At 39.8% G+C, this 24,445-nt stretch overlaps 1 protein-coding gene and 1 non-coding gene across 5 annotated transcripts in view; both read left to right on the forward strand.

Annotated features, from left to right (window-relative positions):
- LOC134535936 (trypsin-like) overlaps nt 1-22,372 on the forward strand; it is a 99,742-nt gene extending 77,370 nt beyond the window's left edge. For all 4 annotated transcript variants that reach the window (XM_063375338.1, XM_063375339.1, XM_063375337.1 and 1 more), the window contains 6 exons: nt 1,757-1,950; nt 6,576-6,676; nt 10,089-10,215; nt 11,475-11,588; nt 14,935-15,066; nt 20,278-22,372. In XM_063375338.1, coding sequence (XP_063231408.1) covers nt 1,757-1,950; nt 6,576-6,676; nt 10,089-10,215; nt 11,475-11,588; nt 14,935-15,066; nt 20,278-20,502 — 893 coding nt within the window. In that variant the 3' untranslated portion in view covers nt 20,503-22,372. The remainder of the gene's footprint in view (nt 1-1,756; nt 1,951-6,575; nt 6,677-10,088; nt 10,216-11,474; nt 11,589-14,934; nt 15,067-20,277) is intronic.
- Nucleotides 13,412-13,483, forward strand: Trnac-gca (transfer RNA cysteine (anticodon GCA)). Its single transcript has one exon. It is a non-coding gene; the product is annotated as a tRNA-Cys (tRNA).
- Nucleotides 22,373-24,445: the final 2,073 nt, after the last annotated feature.

Raw genomic sequence — 24,445 nt, forward strand, 5'->3', positions numbered from 1 at the left:
GCGAAGGGGAAGTGCGTCGGCGGCGGCGGAGTGTGGCGACGGAGTCCCGCGGCGGAGACCCACGAGGGGTGCTGCGGCGAGAGTTGCGCCACAGGTGCGGCCCAGCGAGGTGTGTGGAACGAGTGACTGGGGAATAGACCTTTCTTTAAGTGTAATTAATTATTTGGCAATTTTATAAGATTTTTGTAAATGACATAGGTATTAGCAATAAATAAAACTGTGTAGTGTAATAAAATCTTTAATTGGGCTATCCTTTACGAACCCGCGGTAAATCGTAACAATATATCCAATCAAATAAACAAACCGCTTGAAGAAAAACTATACGAAGTCACTGAAACGTTTATTTTTAAGGGAAACTAGGCCTCGCCATCTTGCAATTTCAAATATTTTGATTCCGCTTGCAATATAGCTTCCGTGCTAATTTTTTTTTGAGTTGACATGGCGTGGGAATTAGCTTTGGCTATTTTTTTAAGTCAACACTAGTGAAATAGTGTGATTATCATAACAGTAGTAGTTTCGCGCGTGAAATAATGAGTTATTTCCCCGCGGTGTTTACAGACTAGAGCCTGTAAGTAAAACTATGGTTACAACACGGTATAGAAGGTCTGGCAGATATGGTTTATGCCATGACACGCCAAAAATTGGGATGAAGAGTTCCAAATTAGAATTATAGCAAAAAGTTGGAAAAATCAAAGAGGCGGACCCTAGCTCCCGAAAACGCTATAATTATTATTTTTTCAACTTATTTTTATAGCAATGCAGTAGAATATATATAATTACTATAAAAATGCCAATTTGTATAAAATAACGAGGAAAATAAAATATACTACAAACATAAGAATATTATTTAAGATATAAGACGCCACGTTTCAGCAATTTTTATACCATATTTTGTTTTAATATTAATATTGAAACGTTCCTGCGTTAAGGCAGACTTTTACCATTAAAAAGTTTACATAACGATGAGTCTAATTACAGTATTATTACTGTTGAATAACTTATCAAGAATAAAAGTTTTCTATCATTAGCTTCAAGCATTCCAATAAAATATACTTATACTTTGTTCTGGCAAATTCAAATTTCGAAAATAAAACGATTGAAAATTTTTATGGTCTAAAAACGGCTCAAACCAAGATGGCGTCTTTCAGTTTCTATCTCACCCCATTGAAGAATTGTTGAACCCCAAAGAGAGACCAAGTACGCAGCTATGTATTTCGACCACTTGTACTTGTCTTTGCGTTGTGTCAGAGCATTTCGGACAGGTAAAATATTTCGCCTCTTGAAATGGAATTAGCCAGCCAAAACAGGTTGTTTGCCTTTTTTCTTAAAAAAAAGAGAGATTAAATTCATTAAAAAAATGCTTAGCTGAAATTAGACAGTTACTTTATGACTCTGCCTTTGTTTCGTAGCTAAGATCGGTCATGTACGCATGTTTTTTTTATTATTGAAACTTCCCTTAAAACATTCAAATATTTAATTATAAGCTAAATGAAAAATTAAAATTGTTTTTTAAGAGTTTTTGAAACAAACAATTTTTTTTTTTAAATTTGTCCTAAGAAACGATTTTATTTATTTTTCTTTCAAAAATGGCGACGTTTCTTCAATCTGCAAGCGCGCCAGAAGTATACGCAGGTTCGCTCGCATGTTTCAAAATCCAGCTTGAGGAAAGTGTGACGTCCGTGACGTCATCGCTCTCCGGGGTGAAAGACTGCAGGCGCGCGGGCAGCGTGACCTGCGACCTGTGACGCGTGCGCAGGCTGCGTCCCGGCGGACCTGGAGGCGGACGACTACGACGAGTCGTCCACGTCGTACGACGACGAGAGGCCGGAGGCGACGACGACGACGACGACGACGACGTCGTCGCGGGACGAGGCGGACCGCGAGTTCCACCCGGGGCAGCTGAGGATCATCGGCGGCGAGGAGGCCGAGGACAGCCAGTTCCCCTACATCGTGAGTGAGCCGGCGGCCAGAGGAAGGGCGCAGGGGGCGATAGCCCCTTTCGAGCCCAAATTTTACATTTCGTCGGCTTACTTCTAAAACCTCGTAAGTCCAGATTTTCCCAGTTTTATATTCCGGATGTGTTTGGTGTATTTTTTTTTTTCACTTTTTCATAGTGCATATGCTGATAAAACCTCATAAGTCAACTCTACTTAAGTCTCTTTTCTATTCACAAATTATAAAACCTCATGTCTTTGTCAGTCGAAACCGTGCTTCAAAAGCTCATAAGTTCTCCTGTAAAATTGACTGAAATGGAGTTGCGAGGTTTTAGAAGTAAGCCGACGATTTCTTATTTCTTTCTAGGGAATATTAATGTTAACTTAAATACTTTCGTTAATGTGCTAAAACTCTTCTTTCAATCAAAATTTGTACGAAAATACTAAATTTCAGTATTTGAGACCATATGTTTTGTGAATATCCCAAGGGCAATGCCATGATTATTAACTGTATCCTCCTGTGTGTGAGAGAGCCCTGCCCGAAAGGTCTTCCTGGAGCCGCCATTGCCGGTGGCGCGACCCGCGATCTGATCGCTCTGAAAACAGCAAAAAACGAACTGGTCAATATATATTGACTATCGCACTTGAACTGAAATAATAACGCATGATCACACGTGTTGGTAAATTTTGTACATTTGTATCGCCACAAACAAAAAAAAAAAATTCTGGCAGAAATACTAACTTTGGAATCTTTACCGGTGCATTTATGCTTTGTGCGTCCCAGTACCTGCTTTTAAATACCTATTTTTAGATAGTTTCCCAGAATTAAATGCGCACATTCATAAGCACAGTCAAAAACAAAATAAAGTCCAATGAAGATCACAGGCTCTTCGCGGCCATTGTCTGAAGTTGCTTGCATTCTGGGTTGTAGCCGCTTCCAAGGCGAATATGTTACCTGTCTGGAGGTCGCCTCTTGGTAGGCCAAACAGCCCAGCCAATCAAAGGAGAAGAGGCCGCTGATTTGCTAGCACCCCCAGCCAATCACAGAAGCCCAGCTTCGATTGCCATACCAACAGGCCAACCTAGACGAAAGGAAGGCTCTGATTGGACCACAGTTGCAGCCAATCGGGAAACACTCCCCTCTCAGGCGAGAGTATTAAAAGGCAGGAGAATTTGTAATATGTAATTTCAGTAGGTAATTCTACCCTGATGATGGCGACTGCAATGCCGACCGAAACGTCGGTGATATATTCGCCTTGGACGCGGCTGTAACCCATAAGCCAAGCAACTTCAAAATAAAGTCAAGTTGTTGAATTTTCGATTATCTTATCATGGTTTAAAAAATTCGTGTTTCTATAAAATATCAGACAAAATTTAAAATAATTTGCCCAATTTCGTAAGGACGTCAATAAATATATATCATATAGCTAAAATAAATATAACAATGCGCATTGTACAAAATTACATGTTGTTAGTAGTTTTTCAAACTATTTCTTAACAACTAGTTTATAAAGTATTTTTTTTTATAAATACAATACAAATACAGTTTTTTCCTTGTGTAGGGAGGGATCCGACACACATAATTAGGAACCCAGAACACGTTATTACAATCAGGAAAAAACTCTAATCGGATCCAACGCACATCATTAGGGAATAACACAATATTTTTAATGGAATCTTACACACATAATTAGGGGATCACACCGACAGCAATATGCATACCTCGTGACTATTTATTTCTTATTTTCATCGGGATATTGGCAAAACTGTTCGACCTGTCGGCTCAGAGGTCAGGACTTCGGGGTTTGTTTCCGGAACGAGTCAGGGATTTCTACTCGTGGAAGTATTTTTTTTCTTCCATGTCCAGGACCGGGTTTCGTGTTGTTCTGCGGAAGGCAATGGCCAGCCATCGTTGAATCACCTTGCCATGACAGCAGGAGTTATCACATCGCGGCGTTATCTGGGTCCATCACGCTCAGCAGCGAGCTAAGGCACGCACTTATGATAAGATAACACTTACATAAATATTCTGTATTAAAATATATATACAAATTAAAATTTAAATGTATGTTCGTTTAAAATCTTAAATCTCCGAAGTTTTTCACCGATTGCTTTGAAATTTTGACACAACGTTGCATTCAAATACACGCTTGTTTTCATACACCTGTTGCACTCCTGTGACAGGTAAAAAGATAGATAATATATCCTATAGGTAAACATTTTAATTTTTTCATTGATATAGAGTTACATATATAAGTACATATATCTAGATAAAGGTATAAGATGAGAGATAGAGAGATCTAGAGGGAGATATAGTTATATATAGAGGTAGGTATACATAGAGAAACAAATTACAAAAAAAAAAAATTGATTGAGGCATTGCAACGCATACCGGGCATTATCTAGTTAAAAATAAAATTAAAAACAAATATTTATTAGTTTGAAAATAATACAAAAAAATAGATATTTTATCCATCCCATTGAATATAAGAGACTTGCTGAAAAGGCAATTGCATTTCAGAATAGTCTCTAAGTTAAGAGGCTTGTAAAATACACGTAGAAAAATTTTCTGATAAAAAAGGAGAGTAAAAACACTGACAGACAGTGATGTTACCAGGTTTGCTAATTGGGCTGACGTAAACTGTTTACCAATGACGATAAATTCAGCTAGTCAGGTTTTTGTAGCTTGTTAGTGGAGCACTTTCGAGAGCGGTAATGTTTTCGCATGTGCGCAGCACAATGAACGTTTTTGTGACGTTACTCTCTTTTACAACTTCGTGACCAAGCCATAGAAAACGTAATGTTCCCCTGTGAACAAAATGTCCGATTTTCAATGAATACAAACACTGCTTTGATAGTCTCTTAACATGCGTTTCACTGAAGCCGCACGTTCGAATTCTTGTGGAGGTTATATAATTATTTTTAATTCATTAATCTCATGGTGGTTTATATAAACTCCGTGAGTTGGAACCTGCTAACGAGCGTGTGTTCGTTTTAATTTTCGGAGTATAAAACTTGTAGGGTTGCCAAGACTGGATCTAACGCAAGTGGATAACATTAAGGCCATATATTTTTTTTAATTTACACCCTGGGTGTTTGGTCACGCGGAAGTATATTATATGATTCGCATTTGGGTTGCCCTGGATTATATCCAAACCGACTGCACGCTAAAAAAAAAAAAAAAAACCAGGAAAGCTAATAGCGTAGGTAACTTCTCTCAAACGGTTGGCTTGCCCATAACGGACTTAGTACTGTAGCAGTGTCTCGTTATGAGTTCTTTTTATTTTAAATTTCTACTCTTATTTGGTTAAAGTCCTTGATATTATCACTAATATTTTATTCTTTTATTTTGAATTCGTTAAATTGGCAATATTGTTTTAAAATATATTATTTATTTAATGTTTTGTGCTAATATATTTTGTTTATATTTTTGTAACTTCTAACAACAATCTAGATGAACTATTGTTTTTGACAGTGGGGGTAGCAGTCAGTAGACCGAAAGTCATTTGACCGAAATGTCGGGGAAACGACTGTCGGTCAAAACACTTTTCGGCCATCCACATCGCCCGACTATATATATATATATATATATATATATCTTAATATATATAAATCCAGTGTCCTGATGTTTGTTTCCAGTGAACTCTTCACCAAGTCAACCGATTTCGATGAAAATTGGCATTTATGTGTAATTTTTTCCAACTTGAGAGATAGGATAGTTTTTTCTTCGATTAATGGTCTTAATAATTTATAATTAATAATTAACTGATTATCAATGTTGATTGGTGTTATTAATCGTAAGTTTCATAAGTCTCAAACAGATGGCGCCTTAAATCAGCTTTTTACAGACAACTCTTGTACCGTCTGACATAAATATCTCATAGATGGCGCTACGTTTCAATTCAAATTTAATTTTTCTCCATGTAGTGCACATTTTCGTTGATAAATGGTCTACGTATCCTCGCTTTTTTGGTATTATTTTTGATTTTATTCTCACGTGTTTACAATAAATTATTGATACCTATCTTCTATTATAGTTAGAACTAATCAGAGTATTTATTAATTAAAATGAACTGTGATTTATTATGAGTAAAGGTAATCAGAGTATTTAATAATAAAATAGAATTGGAAACGTTATGTTAATCTGTGTTAAATTTTGTCTTTTAAATCCTTTCTGAATCACTCGGCCACAGCAACGCGTGGCCGGGTCTGCTAGTATATATATATATATATATATATATATATATATATATATATATATATATATATAGGTCAGGGGCGTAGCTAGGATTTTATTTTGGGGGGGGGGGGGATTAAACATTTGGCTATTCACCCACCCCCCTTGTGAAGCGGGGGGGGGGGGGAAGGTGGGTCCGGGGGTCCTCCCCCGGAAAAATTTGGATTTTTACGTGCAAAATGGTGCTATTTTAGCAGTTTTCATAATATAACATTGAATATTGTTCTGCTGTAAACATTATTGATTTTGAATATTAAAATAACACAAATTACAAACTCAACTCAGGTAAAAAAAACCTTCCATACATTTCGGGGGGGGGGATGGATCCCTATGATCCCCCCCCCCTTCCCTACGCCCCTGATACAGGTATATAAGACCGCCTGTGCCCTGTGCTTGCCCCCCAGGTGTCGCTCAGGTGGCAGGGCTCGCACTTCTGCGGGGGGTCAGTCATCTCCGCAAGGCACGTGCTGACGGCCGCCCACTGCATGGACGCCGTGGATCCCAGGTGGGCCTCGCTTCCAGGTCGCCTGGGCGGCCAGCGCGCTCCAACGCCGTCTCGCCGGGACGCGACGGGTCCTTACCACAACGCCGAACGTACAATAACGCCGAATACCGTAACACCGAATGCCAAATTGACCGCAACGTCGACAGATAGAAAAACTGCTGTGTACCATAACGCCGAAAAATGTTGCTGCGCCGGAAGGTCGCGGGGGGGGGGGGGGGGCGGTGGCGGGGGGTTGGAGTTGGGGGGGAGGGGGCGCACAGGAACAAAATGAAAAATAACTGAATGAATTTGTGTGCTAACCTTACGTAACCTAACCTTTGTGGCAGTCCTGCAATGACATTTTTAGGGGTTACTGTATTTCGGCGTTGTGGTGATTCGGCGTTGTGATACACATCAGTTTTCTAGCTGTCGGCGTTGTGGTCAATTTTGGCATTTCGGCGTTTTGGTGCGTCCCCGGACGCGACCGTGACCCCGACTCTCCGGAAAACTGTTCCCGAAAAACCGAACACCGGCGAGGAAACGGATCAGCGGACCGACTCGGTGAACGGTGCCCTTGCGCGCTGTACGCCGGGATCTCTCACCCGTCAGGAATTACAGTGAATCCGCGGTCTTTTTCCACCGAAGAATTCAACTCAAACGCACGAAGAGCTCTTCGTAATTTCAAATTAACTGTAATCTTCGTAGAAACTACGCCGTGTTTTGACTTGCGATCTGTGTGTTTCGTTCCAAACAAGAGTAAACACACACACACTGAAAAAAAAAGATTAGAGCGTTATTACTATAGTCTTAACCAGTTTTTCTTTGTATTAATTTGGATTCATGTTAAAAGTAAGTGAACTCAGAGTCCGTTAAATTACTTATAAACCCGTAAATATTTACGAAGATCCCTGGATAACGCATTTTAGCGGAGTTTCGCAACCATCGATTTTTACGGCTAAAATCCCAGAGATAGCAGCACCGTCCCTCAAATTAAATTGTGTTATTCTGATTTTTCTCAAATACTTTTTTTAATTGCGATTATTTCTTGTTATGACTATTAAAGTAAACGGATTATATTCCAGTATAGTTTTGCTACCATAAAATTTCATTGGGCACATCAATACGTTTTGCACATCCCCCATTTATCACGAAATTGAATATACACGAGTTAATGGCTGGTTCGCCCGCTGGACGAAATCAACGTGAAAGTGAGCTCTGCTCATGCGCGGAATTCGGGCAGCAGAACGGCAACGGATGTGACAACAAAATCCGCTTCCTAAAGACAAGGGACTGGCCGTGTCCTATCGTGCACTAGGAATATAGTTAGGGTACAGCTGCAGCATACACAACACCTAAACCCTTATTTTTTGTGACTTGGAATAACCGGCCAAAAGTCCGCGGGGGCGCTAGGGGCGACACTGGCTCGCACATCACACGCATATTCGCCTCTACGCGTCTGTATGGGACTTTAAGCGGTGACCAAATAATTTTATGGTTTAGTATCGAAGATATTGGCTCCATGCACTTCCCTATACCATTTACAAACCAATATGAAAACACCCTTTTTCAGAATTTTTCACTCTTCAAAACAATTACACGTTACAGACTAAACCGTGGAACGAAACTTGTATAGGCAAGTGCAGAGGCTCTTAAATGCTATTTCTAATGAGGCAGTTTTAATAAAAATGTTATGTGGCTCGTGATGACACGTGAAAACCAGAAACTCTACGCGCCTCTTTGCTGCACAGCCAGGGGTTCAATTAAACGTCCCCCACACACGACCCAGAATTGACAATTTGGCTTGGATTGGGAACCTCTGCACACCCGAAGAGGCCAGGCGCCTAGTTCGAACCGAACAGTCCGAACTGAACTGAAGCCTTCCCCATGCACGATCAGTCTTTTGGTTTCTGCTGCTGTTGGATGTGTGTCGTTTCATCGCACGATACGGAAAGAGCTTTCGATGTTACAGTTGCATTTACACTTTCAGTTTAAAAAAAAAAAAAGGAAAAATAATAGAAAATTAATCGAAGGGTACAAACAAAGATGTCTGCCACGACACTCAGCTGATGGACTGATTGTATGGACTGGCAGTTTGGACTGGCGAAACGCTGGATTTGATGGGAAACCATAAATCAGTTCGTCAGTCCGTGGAGTTTCTGCTGATCAGTCCGCCGTCCTGGCGCACAAACGGCAGGTCCAACTGTTTGGTCCCGACTGAAAAGGCCGAACTGTCATTCGGTCTGTACGTGCGGGGGGATTGTTATGGGGGGAGGTGGGGTTAGGGGCTACAGACCACACCGCGACGAAGTTGTTTGCCGTCACGTCGGTCGACCACACAAAGACTGCGGAGAGCCTCAGGCGACGGAATGCCGTCCGTCAACTCCATTCGCGGAGTCACAAAATTAAGTTTTAAAAAAAAAACATGATTTTGGAAATACGCCCATTGCTATCGGTCTGTTCACGGGAACCGATTCTCAGTTCCCGAAACGTCGCAACTGTTAGCCAGAACAATTATCGCAGCTCAGACGTAACAGAGTGGGCCGACTACGACGAGACAGTTCAACAAAAACAGTAAATACAGACAAACAACAACATTCGGCAACACAACGACATACAGAGGAACCAAACGACACAGCAACTCATAGGGGAACCCAGCGATTAAATTAAACAGATGTTCTGGCCACACAACATGAATATTATTATAAGGTTGCATTTAATCCCTGTAAAGGTGGAAAATAACGTTTAAAATTCGGATCTCTAAAGTTTTAAATAATACAAAAAAATGTTTATTGTCAAAAAAATTACAAAAACTGCATTAAGCATTCTACGCTAATGTAACTCGGACATTTTTTAAAAATTTGTGTTGCAAACAAACCAACAAAAATATCAATTTATAAAATGCAATAACTCAGATGTTTCATAGCGTGGAAAAATTTATATCAAAACTATTGAAAAATATAACAAAACCTAAAGATAAAATTATTTTTATTAGTTCCCTTAAGCCACAAAATATGTTTCGACTACATTAATTTTTTTCAAAGGGGCGCTGGGCCTTTTAAATTACAAATAAATTTATTACATGGTATAATAATAAATGACCACTCTCGTCCTATGAAATAAATGTAGTGAAATCTGGTTTCACGTTGTTTTCCATATAGCCATGATTTAATTTGATTATAACAGATGTACCATAAAGTTAATGTTTTCTTTACATTATTAGAAATATTATTTAATTTAGAGCTCAAATGTAACAGTTGATGTTTTCCCGAAGTAGTCAGGTAAAAAAAAAAAAGATAAACAGTAGGAATTTAAAATTTAGAAGAAAAAAATGTTACATGTGAATTTCTGCACTTGTGATACGTGATCTACACAAGTGCAAACGTTCACAGAATGACCAACGAAAAACGCTTGTGTAACATGTTTGTTGTTTCAGCGAAGTGTACGTAGTCATGGGGACCACTTCATTGGCCAACATCGTTTATTTAGCAACCATCGAGAAGTCAAAAATACACGAACATTATGACAACTCGAACTTCCAAAACGACATCGCACTTTTAAAGGTACATGAACAATTATACTTTTAATTTTAAATATTGTTCAAAGTTTAAGCCTACATACGTTTAGTTAGTTTGATTCATAACTGCACCAAGTAATAAGCTATATTGTTCCTTGTTAAAATAAAGTTGTAATTTTGCACCGATGTAACTGGCAGTAGTATACAATCAAAAGGATAAAAATACAACTGCTATGTTATGGTAAATGTGTGTATTGGTGTATTGTTTCACCGCGGTATATGAATTTACGAATACAATGGTGTGTCAAGTTAGCACAAATGCCAGTTAATGTTACTGTATAAATAAGTAAATTATCACTCACAATTAACATTTATACCAGTGCTGGCATCTATTTTCAATTGGTTCACCCTCTTGTAAACATAAAAGATTAAGGGCGGTATTCCAAGACGTTCCGGTAAGGTAGCGAATAAGCACTGCCTTGTTGGGATACATCTGTAACCTAACTCGTCAGCCGTATTCCATAACTTGTCCGAAACCGAGTCCCCGTAAGGAAACAAATCGGCTAACGGTTTCAGCGCATTCTAGCGGACTATTTGCAACCACAGATACAATTGATTCGGAGAAAAATACTAGAGATAGCAGCACCATCGCACAAAAACATAACTGTCGTAACCCAACATGGCAGTGCTTGATCGGCTACGTTACTCGTAGAGTTACTTGACTACGTGGATCCAGGAAAAAAGGGACCAACGCCCCTTGGCACACCGTCCTTGATGCATGAAAATTTGCACCGCGTTTGTCCACGCAGGTTTTTTTTTTTTTTTTTTTTTTACCTGGACACAGCATCATTGTTTTAGTGTAGGGTTTTAAGACGAGGGAGTTATTAATGGCTTCAATTAAAAAAAAATAGGGTGCCATTTTGGCGGGGATTGGGATTATTTATAGTCATTTAACAAGATATAATTTTGGAAACGTAACTCTTAGTTAAAAATTATTCATCGTTTATTGTGATAAGTTATTCATGTAGGTTCTAAAAAATGTTTTAGATTACTTAAATATTGTTTATAACATTTTGGCTAACTCATCATATATTCTAATATGATTGACAATTTAATAATAGTTTTTTGTAGGCTGTTGGTCAGTCGTAATGTAAGAATAATACTTAAAAGTAGACATTTGCCAACACCGGCAAAGAGGTCATTTTAATCACGAAATTTCACAAGCTAAAATTTGATCGTAAGATTTGAATTGTGAATCGATTTCACGCTTGCCGTGCACTCGCCACTTGCTGTTTGTGCGCGCAGCTGTCGGCCAACGTGACCTTGGACGGCAAGCGCATCGCCAGCGTCCAGATGAGGACCGACTCCGCCGAGCTCGGCGAGAACTGCGTGGTCAGCGGGTGGGGAGTGCCCGACCAGGTGAGCGCAGGCACACGTCGATAGTCTGTTCGTAATCGATGTCGTAATTTATTTTCATTACATAATCATCTAAATTCGTATTAAATGTTTTTGACGTGACAACGTCTAATAAATCGATGAACGCCGGCTGCACGCACGAAAAAGTGTCCCGTAACACATAATGTCCCGTTATGCCGTGTCCCGTTACGCATACTGTCCCGTTATGCTGTGTCCCGTTACTCGCATTGTTCGCTTGCGCCGCATTTATCTCTCTTCCACTGGATTGGAACAACCATCGATTTGACTTTTTCGAGGCACATTAAACTTGAAACACTCCCATTCGTTTCCTACTTTTCCTATCATCGTCCTATCCTTAACAGAATAACACAGATTGGAAGAAGTTAAATAGCAGATATGTATAAAAGTTATAGTTAAAATAATCTCTTCGTTAAAGTAATAAAGATATTTGAATTAATGAGTGCAAATAAAAGTAAATTTATCAACTTAATTGTAGATTTAATTTCACTCCTTCTTTGTATCCATACAAAATAGTGATAATTCATTAAAAATGATTAAATTTTATTCATAAAAGTATGCAATCATTTCATCAATGTTTTGTTATGACGTCACGTTGAACTATCGTCCGTAAACCGACTTTACAGACAACCAATTTTTTCCATAACATTCCGAAACGTTTGTCCTAATTTCCTTTTTTTTTGGTCGATAATTACGGATTTTTAAAACGCCGGCTAAAATATCCTTCGTTACGTCACGATCCAAGATGTCGGACCTCAGTATCGATCTACACCCTTCGCACTGGACACTGGGCTCGGATTTACCAACACACACTACTTACGTTCCACCACAGGGCCGGTGTTCCCAAACACAAAAATTATTAAGGATTTAGGTGGTGTTTGTGTGTGCTACACCTGTACCCTAACGGTATTCCTAGCGTACGATGTGACGCGGTTCAGTTCCTGTTGCACAAATTGCGCGCATGAGCGGAGCTCACTTTTCAGTTGATTTCTTCCAGATGGCTGACCCGAGTCTGGCGCCAGTTACTCGTATATGTTCAATTTCGTGAACATCTGGCGAAGTACCGTAAGCACTGGTGTGCCAAATAAACCTTTATAACAAGTCGAGTTGCATAGGATGGAAATGAACATACACGATTATATTTCATGCATAGATATGTAATTTACTTATGTTACGGACGAATGGCGCAACATCCAATGAGAGTAAAATAGGATGCCATCTTGGCGGGGATTGGGACCATTTATAGTCATTTAACAAGATATAATTTTGGAAACGTAACTATTAGTTAAAAATTATTCATCGTTTATTGAGATAAGTTATTCATGTAGGTACTAAAAAATGTTTTAAATTACTTAAATATTGTTTATAACATTTTGGCTAACTTATCATATTCTATTAAGATTGACAATTTAATAATCCTAGTTTTTTAGGCTGTTGGTCAGGCGTAATGTAAGAATAATACTTAAAGTAGATATTTACTAACACTAGGAGAAAGGTTATTTTAATCATGAAATTTCATTAGCTAAAACTTAATCATAAGATTTGATTATGAATCGATTTCACACTTGCTATGCACTCGCTTGGAACAAGTGGCAATAAGTAATTTTAAAATAGTTTCTTAAACAATTCACGTACTCGTTTACATTCTAACGTTTTCAGAACGAAATAAGAAGTTCAGTGTAGTTGATGGGCAGAATATTGACGCCTTAGGCAGTTCTTGCCCTCTATTGTAAACCACATTCTCTGAACGGGTTTTCCCACGCTTTACTGCATCATAAGAGACACCACATCATGACATTTACTCACAAGGGGGTATAGCTCAGTGGTAGAGCATTCGACTGCAGATCGAGAGGTCCCCGGTTCAAACCCGGGTGCCCCCTCGAATTATTTTTCAAATTTCTGCATTAAAAAAAATTGCTTTCTCATACACGAGATTTCACACAGCAAGTCGACGATTTCATTTTTAGGGCTTTTTTTGCTCTTTCGCAAACGTTTTACTTAAAATAATTTTAAACCAACATTGTGATTCGTTATTCTTTTTTTTTATTTTAAAATTTTTCTATTTTTGATAGATACCAAAGAAAGACGAAATGAAATAACAAAATGAGTCTAATTTTTGTATAAAAAAATTACGTTTTTTAAAATAGTGCTGTTAGGAACACAGGCTTAATAAATGTAAACTATAATGGTTAAAAACAAAAGACTTGTAGTAAATAATAGATTTTGGCCGTGAACTTGGGTACAGGAGTAGCATATTCAACGCCTAAACCCTTTCTTTTGTGTCGGGGAATACCAGCCTGACAGTAACACTGCGCTAGTCGCCCAAAGCCAAAACATACGCTGCCGTGTCACAAAAAACCATCCTCTGTGCTGTGCACAAGACTGCTGGTTGCTGGAGCGTTTGACCGACTCTGGAAGTCTGCGCCCGGCTCGCCGCCTGCTTCCTGCGGAGTGCCTGAACGTCACTGCGCGTCACTCTCGGCCATTGGAGGGCCGCATGATGCGCGGGAAATTTAAATTTGCGCGCTACTGTTTGCATCCGTGGCTTTGCAGAGTTTCGTATCTGGACACATGTTGCTTGTTTTGGCATTCCCTGCAACCCATTATATTTATACTTTGTTGTTTTAGAATGTCAGATATATATATATATATATATATATATATATAACATTCGAAAACAATATACATATATGTGTGTGTGCGTGTGTGTATATGTGTGTATACAATATTATCTCTCAATATACTGCATTTGGTGGCATTAATTTCGTGATTGCGACAGAAGTAATGGAACGGAAAGATGTAACAGACACACCACTGCCGATACGCTAATCAAAGTTCACAAAAAATAATGGTAAACTTCAACTGTTTAATGAATTTAAACAACATGGGTGGTATTTTAAGAAATGTACTTGTTGAATATCAGGCCCAAAGATGAGGTTTAGTACTTTTTTTGCTTTTATAGTAACGGTTTTATTAGGCCTACCTATATAGTTTAACATTTCGGTCGGGTAATAAAACGATTCAATAGTCGTCGTAGCTGCTCCTGCAAGAAATTCGCGTCCAGAAATATAATTAAGAACACGGTTGCGTGTATTTATCACGCTCGGCATTATTAGAATGATATTTTAAGATTCTTGTCCGAGTCTCGTGTTAGAAGTGTATTTGCTAGATAAGATCACACGAATTTGCTCGTTAGCGATGTTAGATGTTTACACATCACTGGTGATCACTGACATAGGCCTACTCGCTCACGTGGTTTTGAATCCACCTGCTCACAATGTGTGTATGTGTTTGTGTAGATGTGTAACATCTATAGTTAACATGTCGGCAGGTCAGCAACAGCGTGTCTCCTGAGCTGCGGTACGTGGAGGTGCCGGTGACGTCATGCGGGCTCTACAGCGCCATGATCCTGCCCGGCATGGTGTGCGCCGGCTTCAGGGAGGGGGGCAAAGACGCGTGCCAGGTGAGCGACGAGGACGCCATCTTGTTATCAGCAGTTCCCAAGCCGCAAACCACACGTGTTGGGTGAGCCAGGAAGCTTACCAGGTGAGCGACGAGGACACCATCTTGTTATCAGCAGTTCTCAAGCCGCAAACCACACGTGTTGGGTGAGCCAGGAAGCTTACCAGGTGAGCGACGAGGACGCCATCTTGTTATCAGCAGTTCTCAAGCCGCAACCACACGTGTTGGGTGAGCCAGGAAGCTTACCAGGTTGAGCGACGAGAACGTTATTTTGTTATCAGCAGTTCTCAAGCCGCAACCACACGTGTTGTGTGAGCCAGGAAGCTTATCAGGTGAGCGACGAGGACGTTATCTTGTTATCAGCCGTTCTCAAGCCGCAACCACACGTGTTGTGTGAGCCAGGAAGCTTACTAGGTGAGCGACAAGGACGTTATCTTGTTACTAGCAGTTCTCAAGCCGCCACCACACGTGTTGGGTGACACAGGAAGCTTACTAGGTGAGCGACGAGGACGTTATCTTGCTATCAGCAGTTCTCAAGCCGCAACCACACTTGTTGTGTGAGCCAGGAATCCTACCGGATGAGCGACGAGGGCGCCATATTGTTATCAGCAGTTCTCAAGCCGCAACCACACCTACAGGAAGGGCCTGGAAGCTTACCAGGTGAGCGACTAGGACGTTATTTTGTTATCAGCAGTTCTCAAGCCGCAACTACACGTGTTGTGTGAGCCAGGAAGCTTACCAGGTGAGCGACGAAGACGTTATCTTGTTATCAGCAGTTCTCAAGCCGCAACTACACGTGTTGTGTGAGCCAGGAAGCTTACCAGGTGAGCGACGAGACGCCATCTTGTTATCAGCAGTTCTCAAGCCGCAACCACACGTGTTGGATGAGACAAAAAAATTACCAGGTGAGCGACAATGACGTTATCTTGTTATCAGCAGTTATCAAGCCGCAACCACACACACGGGTGGGCCAAATGTCAATAAGGGTTTCTAACTTTGAATAAGTATATAATTTATCATTAATTTACATTGATTTTGCCCAGATTTAAAAGAACAAGGATAGGATATTATTTACAATTGTCTGAGGAATACAATTGGGATAATCAATGGAAACTAATGGTACACTAAAGAGTTATTCACAGTCATAACACCTTCGTGACTTTCCTCATCCTGTATAGACATATTATTGTAGAAATCCTTTTTATGAAGTCATAGTTCATGCCTGAAATTAGTGATGGGCTGAATAGTATAGGATATATTCGCTTGAGCATATTCAATTTAACTATTATTTTAATTTTGAAATATTTATCTAAATTTTTGTAATATTGGGTCATAAAATTTAATAATATTAATTCCAATGCTACAAGCTGGAATAATATAACTCTTAATTTGATGGCAAATGCTATTGCTAATAACAGTTAATTTTATGTTTTATGACTGTGGTCATTCGTACTGCAAGTAATATCAGGAAAAAAAGGTAAGTTTCAAACTCAATTAAAATTAATTTTCAAATGTAATGATGATTTTAATGGTCCTATTTGTCTCAGAAAGTCTGCCAATCTGTAACCCGTTCTCAAAGGGAGGCTAATGTTTGATAGGTATTAACGTAAAAAAACAATTTCTTAGCATGGATTTATATTTCGATCTGCCTTCAATTAATAATCATATGTGTACTATGGCCGACTTCCCTTTAATCGTAAACTAATTTAAATATTTACTTTTCCTTATGTTTTAAGACGTCAATCCTGGACGTCTAAGTTTAAAATACTTAACTCTTCTTTTCGTCTGAGCGTTGCTTCACACTTCTGAAATCTCTGTGGCCGTTTTAAGAAACTGCCCGAATAAAGATAATTTAAGGAAAAATATATTTATAGATAGTGAAAAATGTATACTAATGGTAGTCTCCATAATCGTAAATTCCAAGAATCGCCAGAATTTACTATAAGAAAATGTTGGCTGTATCAAGATTTGTTATCAAATCCTCTTTGAAATGGGCGCTGTTGGCTCTCGTAAATCGCCATCTGCACGATACCACGAATCCTACCTTACTGACATAATTTTTCACAAGCACCTAATACCAAAAAATATGTTTGTTGAAAAATGTTGGGTTTTTTTACTTGTGAAATTTATTTCTTAATAATTTTAAGTTTGTTTATTGTATGTCCACACAGCGCTTGCATAAACATTTATATAATTAATAATCATGTTCCTTTAGACGTGCTTATACTATCCTACAATACTTTCTCAATCCATCATTCTTTATATACGCGAAGTTTCAAAGGAGGAAAAAAAAATTTTTTTTGAAGGCACCGGAGACTAGACTTCGTAAGCGAAGGAATTTCCTCTGAGTCGGGAGTAATAATGATTCATGGAGAAATTAATGAAAAAATGGGTGGTAAAAAGAATGGGTGGATAGCTACAGTTACCTAAAAACTACACCAGTTGAGTGATTAAATTATAATTTTCGTAGTCGGTAGTGATTCCGCTGAGCACAGATAAGATTTTTTAATTTTTTAAATTATAATTATTATAATTTTAAACTATGTTTTACATTAAATAAATATTACACAAAATAATGCTTGTGTGTGTGCGAGAGAGATAATAGTATAGTTTATGTACACGCAGCTTAATTTATAAAATATATATATCATTATGTAAACTTTTAAATGCCAAAAAAAGTGCAATTAATTGTTTTTAAAATATATAAAATAAGATAAATTATGATTGAAAGACAAAATTATTTACACCAACAGCCAGCTAGAGATAAAAAAACACAATTAAATATTGAATAAATTCCATCTTCAATTAATTTATCCAGCCATAAATTTCTTTTTTTTAAATTTTTTTAAATTATTATATTTGGTTTATTGTTTACATATATATAAAAAATAGCTACCATTTTTTGTAAGGAAAGAACCATAGTAAGCTCATCGACAGAGGTGTACTGTTGGATGGTATTATCGAAATGTTCATGAGAATTCAAGGGGAAAGAAGAAAAAAAAAACCAATTAAATACAGCGTAGCTCTGTCTTCAAACACAAATGAATGCCGCAAAACTCTGTAGGCTATGCTTTTCTTTTTTTCTTCTTTTCAAAGCTACAGGATCGGTCGGCGCGATCGATTCGCGAGGTTATAGAACGGCAGGCCCACGCAGTTATAATTCGAGTCCCGCCGCTGTCTCCTCAGCGCGCACGTGGGTGCCGGCTCGTGACACCTTGACGAGTGGGGGGGGGGGGGGAGGGAGAGGGGGAACGGATCCCGAACGCCAGCTGCTTCTGTCGTCTTCGTCTCTGACGTCACGCTCGCGATCAATGTCCGCCGGACGCGCGACGTCGGATGGCGTCTGCCGCCCTGATGCACCGAGACGGGTTGCCTTGCTTTGTTTTTTGATTCTGATTATTGAGAGCTCTCAGGGCGCACAGGGACACCTAACTAGTCTAGTTTCCAAACGGGGCGAGAACTCAGCTTTCCCCATTTTATTTCAAAACAACCAGACGTAAAAAAAAAAAAACCTTTCCCCTCAACACCTCACATCGCCACTACATATTAATTCACACTGTTTAAAATATTTTTTGATGCAACTTAGATGGTAGAAAAAAAAGACTTATTTGCAATCATTTAAGTTTTAATACATCGCAAGTTGAAGAGTACGCAAAAAGTACCAAGTTTTAAAACTTTGGATGTTGAATCAATCAACTTCCTAATTTTTTGTCAGCTCATTGTAGTTGTATATATACGCTTAAGTCATTGTGAAAGTGCACACAATTTTGTCACAGTCAATTTACAATGACCAAGCAACTATAAAAATACAATATATTGTACTATTTGTGGTGATGAACACCCATTTAATTTTCATTAGGTACTTCAGATCGTATTCCGATTCCTACGTAGTTAGTATTGTGCTTGATGGTCTTGATGTACAGACGAATGCCTTATAATCCAAAGGTTGCTGGTTCGATCCTCCGTTAGGTCGCTTAGAACATAGTGAGTTAATACCTTATCATTAGAAGTACATATAATTAAATTAAAACTAAAATACACATATAATAGTAACAACTATAATCTATAAAAAGTTAAAATATTTGTGGAAGTAGTGCATAATAACATGTTTAGTGTTATTTTAAATTTAAAAATGATGAAGTAAAATCAACTGATAGTTGTGGTAAATTTACACAATCACGCATTTGTAAATTTATACAACACAGATAAAAAATATCACCTATATCTATGGCATATTTACCAAACTATAGCAATTACTGTATAATTTTACACATAAAAATGTGTTTGTGCGTCTTTACTTAAAAACAAGAGTAAAAACACACCAACACATATGCGTCTAAAATAAAACTAACATCAGTGGGGACTATGCTGCCTCATACATGTATTGAAAAATTATACAGTTTTTTGACAATGCATTTTTCAAATTGTAGTGAGTATATGAACACTCGTGAATACTTGCGGGGATATTCACACACTGCGGAAAAACCACCGCATTCCACTATTACGAACTATCATGCGAAGAGTGTTTCGTTATATGATATCTGAAAAGTTAATGTGTTTGTTGAATAAACTAATTTGTCACTAAATTATGACTATTTTCTTTCACTGATTAATGTATTATGCAATTATTTTTAATATTTTACTTTCTTGTATCGAACACTTTAAGCTGTGTATGATTTGTTTCGTGATAGTTTAAATTTAAGATGCAGTAGAATATTTTATGTCGTCATTGTTGCTACACATGGGCATTGCCAAAGAAAACGCAAAATCATAAATGAACAAAAAATGTTACAGTGAAAGTTAATAACCTCAATTATTGTTTAAGTTTAACTAAAATTTTGATAAGTTTGGCTTCGTTAAACACTCAACTATTTTTAAAATAAAATCATTGCCCCCTAAAATTGTACTCTTTTATACTTATTATAGTTAAATTACCTTTTACCTTCGCATAATACCACCAACTGATACACACGTCGCACTTATGCGATGCGATACCATACAAAATATGTGCTCATAATCAACTGTTTCAACTCAACTCACTTAGTGTTACAACTTCATTAATATTTGGCGTTTAATGGGAAAAAAGGCTATGTTCGTACACACGTAACATCTTTCTGTGATAGTCTTTACTGCCTGTGTTGTTTTACATGACTCGTATCGCGATGCGTGTGCTCACAGGCGGCAGTCATCACAAATGCTGTTCTGTTGTTAGGGCGACTCGGGAGGCCCGCTGGTGTGCGGAGGTCTGCTGACCGGCGTGGTGTCGTGGGGATACGGCTGTGCCGAGGAGAACTACCCCGGCGTGTACACGGAGGTGGCGCACTTCCGCGACTGGATCGCCGACGCCATTGCCGAGTTCGACTCCTCCATGGCCGGCCACCTGTCAGCCGCGTCGCTCTTCACGTCGCTGCTCTGCCTGAGCGCTGTCCTCGCATGACACAGAATCACCCTGAAACATATATGTACTTGCAGCGCGCTGCCCTCACCTGATACAGAACCACGTGGATACTTCTACTTAAAGCGCGTGGCATGTTGGCCTGTTCCAGAACCACCTTAAATCTTCTACCTGCAGCGCGCTGCCCTCGCCTGATACAGAACCACGTTGAAACTTCTACTTGCAGCGCGCTGTTTACGCCTGATTCAGAACCACGTGGATACTTCTACTTAAAGCGCGTGGCCTTTGGCCTGTTCCAGAACCACCTTAAATCTTCTAATTGCAGCGCGCTGCCCTCGCCTGATAAAGAACCACGTTGAAACTTCTACTTAAAGCGCGTGGTATTTTGGCCTGTTCCAGAACCACCTAGAATTTTCTACTTGCAGCGCGCTGCCCTCGCCTGATACAGAACCACGTTGAAACTTCTACTTAAAGCGCGTGGCATTTTGGCCTGTTCCAGAACCACCTTGAATCATCTACTTGCAGTGCATGACCCTTGACTGACCCAGAGCCACTAAGAATCTTTCACTTGTAGTGCGTGACTTTGGAATACACAGAACCACCTTGAAAAAATCTACTTGCATTGTGTGGTATTGTGTTGACCCGGAACCACCAAAATACGTCTACTTGCAGCACGTTGCTCTTGCCTGGTACAGAACCACCTTGTTGCCTCCACTCGTTCCTGTAACACTGCGGCCACCGCTAGGGAACATCGCTAGTCGAGAGGATGGACCGTTGAATGGAACGTCGTGCTTTCAATCCAAGGCCAATGACGTGAGAACGCAAGTGCTCAGAACCAAAAGCGGAGTTCCCGATGTCTCTATTCGATAGTTGCAGACGGCAGGCATGTCTGTTGAAGCCGCGAACACGCAAACACACATGTATTCGAGGGTTAGCTTAACTTCACAGTGGAAACGTTATGTATCCTTCCGTTTAAAAACCTTGTATTTGAATTATAGTCGTAAAAATTACATCACCGAAATACTACGAAAATTTAACTGCTGAGAATGAGCGATAGTTGATAATTAACAACACATTTGACCGTAAATATGAACTTAGAATAAACTCCCTGGTAATGAGTCCCTCTCATTTTAAGCTCTGCGTCGATGGAAAGTTTTCCTGGCACTTAATGTGTATCCGGGAAAAGTTTCGAATCTCTATGGAATCACTGCGTGTTTCAAAGACCATGCAGTCGGTTGCGAGGTCTCCTATTAAGGGCGTTACAGCGGCAACCAACTGGCTACCAACGGGATAGGTGCAGACGAAGCAAATTAAGTGGAATTTGTTTCTCGTGGGCGACCAATACCAACGGATGGAGCCTTTTATCTCGAGAGGAAAGCTTAGACGTGATGGTATGTGTATTAATGCTCTTGTTGGTACTTATAATGGACCGAGAAATGGTTAAATTTGCATATGTTGGAAAGAGTCAATCATGTTATTCGGCTTGAAAACACTAAAATTCGGAAATTCTGTAAAAACTAAAAATATTTAAGGTGATGCAAGGGATAGCAAGTGCTTGTACGAAATATTTTTCTGAGTCTAATACCAATTTATTTCTTTGCATCTAAGCTGTTTAATAGCTTTTGCAATTTTGAGCAAACCTTTTTTAAACTTTTTTTCAAAACGCTAAAAACAATTATTACTCTTTGACGATAAGAATATAATCATAGGATTATTCATTTGATGAGTTATATAACTATTTAAAACTAATTTCAGCTCCAAAATGAAACAAATGATAAAAGGTGCACTGTTTAAAGTTACTGATAAAATGAATTCGGATTAAATATAATACCGTAAATTTTTTTTGTAATTATTTATTTATTTTTGTAAGTGATATGTATTACATTACAATAAAATAACATTTAATATTTTATATGTATTAACTTTTATTTATCGAAATACATTTTGTTAAAAACGACAATAATAATTTATATGTATTACTGAAACTTATATATATATATATATATATATATATATATATATATATATATATATATAACGGTATTAATGTGGCTAATCGAACCAATACAACCCTTCACCAGGACGATCACCAGGACTTACAAAATCGAAAGGAAGAAGCCGGGCTCAAATTGAGTTTCGCAGGTGTGCCAACCTCGCCTGACCGCGCACACAAATTAACTAACACCGCGGTGCATGTTTCACGAAACACGGTTGATCAGCCTGGACCCTGCGGCGGGCGGAGGGTGTGGGAGTGTGGGAGAGGGGGGTGGGACAGCTGGGTCCGGAAAATCTCTCTCGGCAGCTCTCTGGTTTATGCATTCTTTATGAGCGATTTGCACGTGACTGCAGAGGGAAGGGGATGGAGGTGTGCTTGGCGAGGGGGTTTTGGGTTGGAGGGGGGGTAGCGTTCCTTCTCTTTTCCCCACTTGGCTTCTTCCCCAGCCATGCCACTGCCGCCAACCTTCCCCGATGCAAAGAGCCAGGCCACACCCCAGGGGAAATTAACAGAGCAGTCAAGGAGAGAGTGTGGGGTAGGGAGGGTTGACTTTCAGATGCTCGGGACAGTTTCCGACCCGCGTGTGGTTTGGTGGGGGAATGAAGGAGAAAGGGGGGGGGGGGAGGGATGTCAGCTGTCCCGACCAAGCGCGGCCGTGCGTCGTCGGTTCGCTTTGTGCGAGGACGAACTGGATGGCGGCGTTGCCATTCCTCACTTCCAGACACTCTTTGCCGACGGGATTCGTCCGCGCCGAGGTGTTAACACTTCGCAGGCACCGCTCCGGAGGCACATCTCAGCTCTCGGTATACGGTTTTTGGTAGTAGTAATTTCGTGAATGGAAACCGAAGTCGCATGGAACGGAAATGTGTAACAACGGTGCTGCCGTCTGTGGCGGATGTCGCAAACCAAAGTTCATAAAGAATAAAAGGGAAACGTTTTTTTATTAACTGTTTAGTGAATTATAACAAAAAAAAAAGCATTGTTTAAATAAAATACCTTGTCGAAAACAAGGTCTAAAGCCGGGGTTCAGTATTTTTTTCAAAACAAATTTTTTTTTTCGTTTTTATCGGAACCATTTCATTATATATTTTAAAATTTTCGCTGTAGAAATCGAATGATTCGATAGTCGACGTAGCTGCTCCGGCAGCGAATTCTAGTGGCGGGTGCGGAAACTACGTGTGATTCGCGTCGAGAAACAACTCTTGATGAAAGAAAAGTTTGACAAAATTTCAGAAATTTAAGAAAACATAAATATATCGTCAAAAAAAAAAAACAATAAAAAAATAATTAAAAATTCTGGCACGGGCCGTCTTGAGTCTTGCATCATAAAATCAGTGCCTTCACGGAAGAACGGAAAATATTTGGGTAGTGGGGGGTGGGGATATTTTCTCAACCTAACTCCCATTCCCCCCCCTTTTCGCCGTACTTAACGTCCGTCATTGATGAGAACTGCCAATCGAATTACGCGCGGCAGACTTTAGCACCGCGAGGAAGGACCGACTGTCCCCGGCAGCCAACAGCTTTCCCAGACGTCACTCGAGGCGGGAGCGATTAAATTAACTCGCGGGCGCTCGTCTCGTCTCGTCGCTTCCCCCCCCCCCCGCCCCCCCCCGCCGCAACTAGTCCGACGACGCTACGGCGCCGGCTAATTAAGGTCCTCGGGAGCTGACGGCTGCAGCTGCCGCGGTTCTAGGACGCGTCCGCCCACTCGCTCGAGCGCCCCCCCCCCCCCTCCCGGAAGCATCCGCGACCGAGCTCCTGGACGAGTTGTTTACGTGAGTCATCCCCCCCCCCCCCCCCACAGAGGCCTGTGTCTTCCACCCCCCCATACCCCTCGTCAACCTGGCCGCACTCAAACGGCGCGCGAAGCTTCAGGTGAAACCAGACCCCCCACATCATTCTGTGGGCCCCGTTGCTAGAAGTCATGATGCCCCCCCCCCCCTTTTTTTTCTAACATTGATAAAAAAAAATGTTTTCCCTTTATGTATA

Source organism: Bacillus rossius, chromosome 10 (assembly GCF_032445375.1).
Source record: "Bacillus rossius redtenbacheri isolate Brsri chromosome 10, Brsri_v3, whole genome shotgun sequence".
Lineage (NCBI taxonomy): Eukaryota > Metazoa > Arthropoda > Insecta > Phasmatodea > Bacillidae > Bacillus > Bacillus rossius.